This window comes from Anarrhichthys ocellatus, unplaced genomic scaffold, assembly GCF_004355925.1.
Source record: "Anarrhichthys ocellatus isolate YVR2014 unplaced genomic scaffold, GSC_Weel_1.0 scaffold92, whole genome shotgun sequence".
Taxonomy (NCBI): domain Eukaryota; kingdom Metazoa; phylum Chordata; class Actinopteri; order Perciformes; family Anarhichadidae; genus Anarrhichthys; species Anarrhichthys ocellatus.
Genome location: NW_022280122.1, coordinates 111,782 through 118,346, shown reverse-complemented (window position 1 = coordinate 118,346; position 6,565 = coordinate 111,782). Strand labels below are relative to the sequence as shown.

At 39.4% G+C, this 6,565-nt stretch overlaps 1 protein-coding gene across 1 annotated transcript in view; it reads left to right on the top strand.

Annotated features, from left to right (window-relative positions):
- camk1ga (calcium/calmodulin-dependent protein kinase IGa) overlaps positions 1–6,565 on the top strand; it is a 14,778-nt gene that overhangs the window by 6,709 nt on the left and 1,504 nt on the right. Inside the window, exons 6-11 of the mRNA XM_031875597.1 lie at positions 391–514; positions 1,344–1,419; positions 1,734–1,846; positions 4,583–4,661; positions 4,774–4,861; positions 5,884–6,233. Coding sequence (XP_031731457.1) covers positions 391–514; positions 1,344–1,419; positions 1,734–1,846; positions 4,583–4,661; positions 4,774–4,861; positions 5,884–6,233 — 830 coding nt within the window. The remainder of the gene's footprint in view (positions 1–390; positions 515–1,343; positions 1,420–1,733; positions 1,847–4,582; positions 4,662–4,773; positions 4,862–5,883; positions 6,234–6,565) is intronic.

The window sequence follows — 6,565 nt, the reverse complement described above, 5'->3', positions numbered from 1 at the left end:
ACACACACACACACACACACACACACACACACACACACACACACACTATTGTCCCCCATTGGATAAAACACCAAAACACATCACAATAAAATACTTTTCAAACAGAGATGTTTCCAAAGTACTGTGTGCTTAAATTACTTAAAACTTTACATTTACATAATTGTCTCTCTCTGTCTCTCTCTCTCTATGTTTCTCTCTGTCTCTCTCTCTCTCTGTCTCTGTCTCTGTCTGTCTCTCTCTCTCTGTCTCTCTCTCTCTCTGTTTCTCTCTGTCTCTCTCTTTCTCTCTCTCTCTATGTTTCTCTCTGTCTCTCTCTCTCTCTGTCTCTGTCTCTGTCTGTCTCTCTCTCTCTGTCTCTCTCTCTCTCTTTCTCTCTCTGTTTCTGAGCAGCCTGAGAACCTGCTGTACTATAGTGCAGATAAGAATGCTAAGATCATGGTCAGTGACTTTGGTCTGTCTAAGACGATGGAGCACGGTGTGATGTCCACAGCCTGTGGTACACCAGGATATGTTGGTGAGTTATTGTACATACACAACAGGTTTTTTGCAACCCTCCCTTGAAAATTGTTAATTTAAATGACACTACTAAAAAGGATATATGACTCAAAAGTAAATTACAATCCACTGTTACTTAAGTGGTCTATCTGTGGTGATGAGGAATCATAGAAAAGTTATATTATACGGTGTGCATGCTTATTGAATAGTTATTAGAAGCCCGGGTAGTCTGTTCAGTATATAAGCACAATCAACATTCAGAGCCTTCCTCTCAGTGGCCAACACAGCAGCGTTCACACAGGAATTTAGTTCTAGACCCGGTGCCTTGCGTTGGGGAGTGCTCAACTATATCCAGTGGGTACCGCTCCACCTCCCGCACTAGCGCTGGTTCCTTCCCCGCCAGAGAGGTGACGTTCCACGTCCCTAGAACCAGTCTACGATGCCAGGTGTCAGCACACCTGGGTACTTGCCTTTGCCCGTCTTCATGTTTCAAATGCTTAAATGTATTAGCAGCTAGTGAGTACACATCGTCATAATGACACGTTAAAGTCAGTCGTGTTTAAACTGTAAAACTTCTGTGTGAGGTGTTAAAGATTAATACTATTGTCTATGTGACATAATCATTTGTCATTGCTGGGATTTATACAAGTAAAGATATTAAGATGTTCAAGACTAAATCATCTCGTAGTTTCCAGAAAACGTTGATCAGAGCAATCTGATTCACAGTGTAATTATGCTGTTGCATTTTGCAGCTGGCAGTTAGTAGAAACATAAATATTAGAGGACATCCATGGTAAAAGTAAATTTTTTTCTGTTAACCTGCATCATTACTGTGTGTCATTCTACAGCCCCTGAGGTTTTGGCCCAGAAGCCCTACAGCAAAGCAGTGGACTGCTGGTCCATTGGAGTTATCACTTACATCCTGTGAGTACATTTCTGTCCTCCCACAAGCACATTACATGGCTGTTCATAATTTGGCATTACAGACTGGACAACTGAGGGGATCTATTAGTTATGGAACAGTTTTTTCCCACAAAAAGCTTACATTTGAAAGTTTACTTTCAATTATAATCCTGAGGTTATGCAGTAAAGACATACACTTTTTTTGGTAGATAAATCACAATTCTTTCATCAGTTTGATACAACCGGAGTTATAGCATATCAAAAATGTATATAGGATTTACAAAGGGTGGATGTCATTGGATTAGCTGAGTCAGCTGCTTGTCTCTGTGTTGCAGGCTCTGCGGCTACCCTCCATTCTTTGAAGATAATGAGACTCGTCTGTTTTCAAAGATCATGAGAGCTGAGTACGCCTTCCATTCACCTTTCTGGGATGACATATCTGAGTCAGGTAAGGAAACAACAGAAAAAAATTCACTTCTCAGTCTTCAGAAATGTTTTTGACATCTGATACCTTTGGACTTTTCTGGGGGGGGAATTGTACTCAATTTTATTTGTTGCTTTGACGCTATTACAAATGACTGGGACTTGGTCTAGGACAGGGGTCGGCAACCTTTTCTATCCAAAGAGCCATTTTGCCCTATTTTCCACCAAATAAAATTCGTCTGGAGCCGCAAAAGCTATTTGATATCACAGCTTATAAAGTTGTATATATAGTTATATTATATATACAAAAACTATAGTTTGTTGTATTTATGAAAATATAGAACAAGAATAAAGACAATTCTTGACATTTTTTTTGCAATTTTACCTGTTATAACAATATCAAACTCTTATGAAGAGGAGAGTTTGCTGCAGCAGCTGAGAATTCGCTCTTTTTCGCTCATCTCCAGCGTGACACTTTTCAGCACATGCTGTGTGTTTGTTCTGGAAGCATACAGGTAAGTCAGCATCGTTGGCAGTGAAAGCAAATGAATACGTCCACGCAGAGTTAAACTCTCTATTTTCCTCCGTGACTTTTCTTTCTTTGGATTTATCCATTGATAGTTTACAGAGGGCGGGGGTCTGAAAATCATGATTAGCCACCTGCAGGGAAAAGCGCTTGACAGGGGTAGAGGATTTAGCTGCCTGTGGGAATAATTAACATATAAGATTCTGTTCATTCTTGCTTATAAATTATATTCTCTCTGAACACGTTTCTCTTTTTGGAGAACGTCATGTGAGATAACGTCTTAGATTAGCGCAATTTTCCTGCTCTTTTTTCTTTCTATTTCCTCGTCTCAGCCCCGTGTGTCACGTGTGTGTAAACCTCGCTCGAGTCAGGAAACTTGTCAGAATACCCATATTTGATTGGCTGAGCTGCATCACGTGATATGATTTGCAATGCATTGGTCAGTGTGTTTCCTGCACCGCCGAACAAGTGCCGTACCGGCTGAATAAGAGGCGCCGGTTAAAGTTTAAACTCGGTGCCCAATATGTTGCGAGCCGCAGGTTGCCGACCTCTGGTCTAGGACCTAGGCCAGACCTAAAGCAGCTTTAATCAATATTTTTATAACAAAATCAAATTCAAACACTGCTGCAATGTGAAAGGGGTCACTTGTAGTGCTGAATTTACAGAGAGTTATCAGCTGAATCTGCAGCTCCCCTGGGCTTTACAAAGTAGTGAGTTCCAGCTCATTAGCTCTCAGGCTTCATTTTCAGATGCAGCAGGCAAATGCAGTCAGCAAAAAAATAACAGAAGGCAGACACAGTTAGAGACATGTTGTGTGTGACTCCCTGTCATGTAGCGTGAAAACCACGACAACTTCAAGACTCCTGATTACAAGACAGCAGGTCAGGTAGTGTGACCTCAGCTGAAGACACTGTACTGCCTTAAACTTGATTTGAATTTAGATGTGACTGCTTGATGAGTTGAAAGTTCAAAAAGGTGGGGCATGTTATACCACCAAGTTTTTCTTGCAAAATTCTGAGCTTCTGTAGTCTTTGTAACACATATGAGGTTAATGTTTGAGTAGCTAGTTTTATATTTATTCTGTTACTTTGCACCACATTATTTTCTATAAAAGTTCCATGAAGTGCATTGCACTGTTGCATTATTAAAAAGGGAGAGTTTAAAGAAAGTGTCATCTTACCATATATAGTCAGCATGCATCTGGACTTGAAATATTCTTTAAGTCTAAAAGACTCAAATCCAGCTGTGGTTGTTTAATGTGACAAAAACAGTGTCACTACTATAATTAATCTCAGTGTTAAGTAAGTATAGATCACAATGTGTTTAGAGCTTAACCTAATACAGACCAGCATACCTACTTAAATCATACTTACCTCCCCCGCTGCTACAGAGGTTTGATCTGTTTGCATTAGAGCAGATATAATTGAACTAAAGATACTAAATGGGCAAGGACAGTTCTCGCTCGCCTGAGGGATTCAGAGAGCTTGCATTAACAAACATGTCAGACGTCCTTATAACCTAATGAGTAAATGTAGGAGAAAAATAGATAGATTCAGTATTTTAAAACCATACATAAACCATAAACCATACATTGCAGGATCTACTTTCCTTTCTTATTCTACTTCCAGTTGTGAAGCATAAGTATCAGCATAGTGCTGTCACCTACTGTTACATACCTCCACTCCTGCAGAACGACTAACACATAAAAATGTCTGGAAACACTGGGACAGTGCAAACTAATGAATTGATAAGTAATTAATAAGCAAAAGTAAATGCCATGTAAGGTGTGAAGAAGCAATATAAATATTATTTTATTGTTGTAGATGACTTGACTTTTTTAAGAACTTTAAACTAAACTAAAATTTCAGAAGGTCATCTCATCCACATAAGGGTCAAGGATAAGACACTGTTTAAAGAAGTACAACAATACACAACACCATACAACAATAAAGTCTCCTTTATACACCAGCTGTTATCCAAGCTTCAACATCCCTTAAACACACAAGCATGAGATTCGTTCTGCAATTACCCTCAGGATAAATTTACAAGTTGAGTTAGGGGAGAGTCACAGGTGCTCTGTTGTTGCCGTATCTTGTTGCAGTCTGAAAGTTCAAATTGCATAAACTTTGGCAAAATACTTTAGATGGAATTATGTGTATTATTGTATGCTTGCAGCAGGTCCGAGTGCTGCATTGTAATCAGACACTAACAGATGAGCATGCCATGTCTCAACAGCCAAAGACTTCATCAGGAATATGATGGAGAAAAACCCTACGAAACGCTTCCTCACCGAGCAGGCACTCAGACACCCATGGTGAGTCCTTTCTCTTGTTACGCGCACACGCACTTACGCACGCACACACGCACGCACACACACGTCTTTTTTTTGTTTTCCAAATGAACTAATGTCAGTGACTTGATTGCAGGATTGCTGAAAACACAGCTAAAGACCTGGACATTTATCAGTCTGTCTGTGAACAGCTGGAGAGAAGCTTTTCCAAATCCAAATGGAAGGTAAGAGACACTGCTGTCGGCTCATGGACTACTTTATATTGCAACCACATTTGCTTTTATGGGCAACCAACATAAGCTGAGCTAATCACGCAACATACAAACAAATACAGTGTATGCAGCCATATTTTAACTAAATATGAGCATTTGAAACATATTGAGCCGATTGACAAACAGTGGCAAGGTGGATTACTTTGCATTTTTGTGAGTTTGGGATTTTGCTTCCTTAACAAGATAGCATTAGCGAATGCCTCAGTTGCAAATTTAGACATAACATTTCAGAAAAAAAATTGTCTTAATGTAAATAATCAACTGGGGAAGTTTCATGTTGATATCTATTATTTAATTTTTTTACCCACTCACCTGTAGTGTCTTCAAAATGTATATCTTTAAAGGCCGTTTTCTCTAAATTTCTGAGCCAGAAGTCTCCACTTCAGTAGTTCTTACATACACCAAACTTTCAAGTTTCATTCCCCTCTATGTTCTGAAGGTTTTTACAGAGGGATTTGTTCATATATCATTCATAACATGATTTATACAACATTGTATTACTAAAAACATGGAGAAAATGAATTTTTTATATGGCTGATGTCGATTGATGTCTGTTAATTTTGAACCTAGCTTCATTCAATGTTCACATTTCGGTTTGCATATTTTAAAAGACAATGCATCATTTGCGTATTCAAACATACATTTTCAGAAAACTTCATTCAAACATACATTTTCAGAAAACTTAATATAAGAAATAATTGTCTCAATGTAATAAATCAACAGGGGAAGTTTCATGATGATATCTATTAGTTACATGTTTTACCCTATTTAACTTGGGTGTCTACAAACTGTTTACAAACTGTACCAATTGAATTGAGGTCAAGTCAATGATTAGTGACACAGTCACTTTTTATATAAAGCCAACCATGACATGTTCATGACAGGCTGTCCTTACTGATTCAAGACAGAAGTTTCATGATGTACGTAGGCAGCACCATTATAACCCTCTTCCTTTGTATGGGCATTTCCAACAGCAAGCCTTCAACGCAGCCTCAGTAATCCACCACATGAAGAAACTGCAGTTGTCCCTCACTGAGCCGTCCCCCTCACACCTCATGCCCAACATCACAGTAGTACAGGCCTCCCAGAATGACCAGGAGGCACTGGGACCCTGCCACCACGGGGCTGATGCCCTCGACCCAAACGGGAATCCGCTTCATGCAGCCAATCATCTATCCTGCAGTAGTCCTGAGTCGGGCAGATGTCTCTGTCCACCACTGAGAGCCAGTCACAGTGAGCCTGGCAACGCCCTCACTGTTGATGGATCAAGAGAGGTCAATAACTTCCTTTCAGAGATCGACACTCCTTTCAGGCCATCTAAGAGGTGAGAGCTACTGCCCTGCTCCAGCTGCTGGAAAATCGGGCAACTTCACCAGAATTCTGAGAAAAAAGTCTATGACAATATTTCTCCATATGTATTTTTTATTTGGACATAAATATGCCTATTTCATGGTGAAACTATGAGATTAATATTATCTGCAAAAAGTATTGGCAATATTTTATCTGTTGCATTTTGGAGATAATTTATGTAAATTAGGTCCTAGAATCGGTACCCCACAAGTGATTATTACTCTGTCTGTGTCAGAGGTATGCGATATTGAATTGCCTATAGTATAACAATTCCACAAACATTACCTTTTGGTAAAAAAACACTCC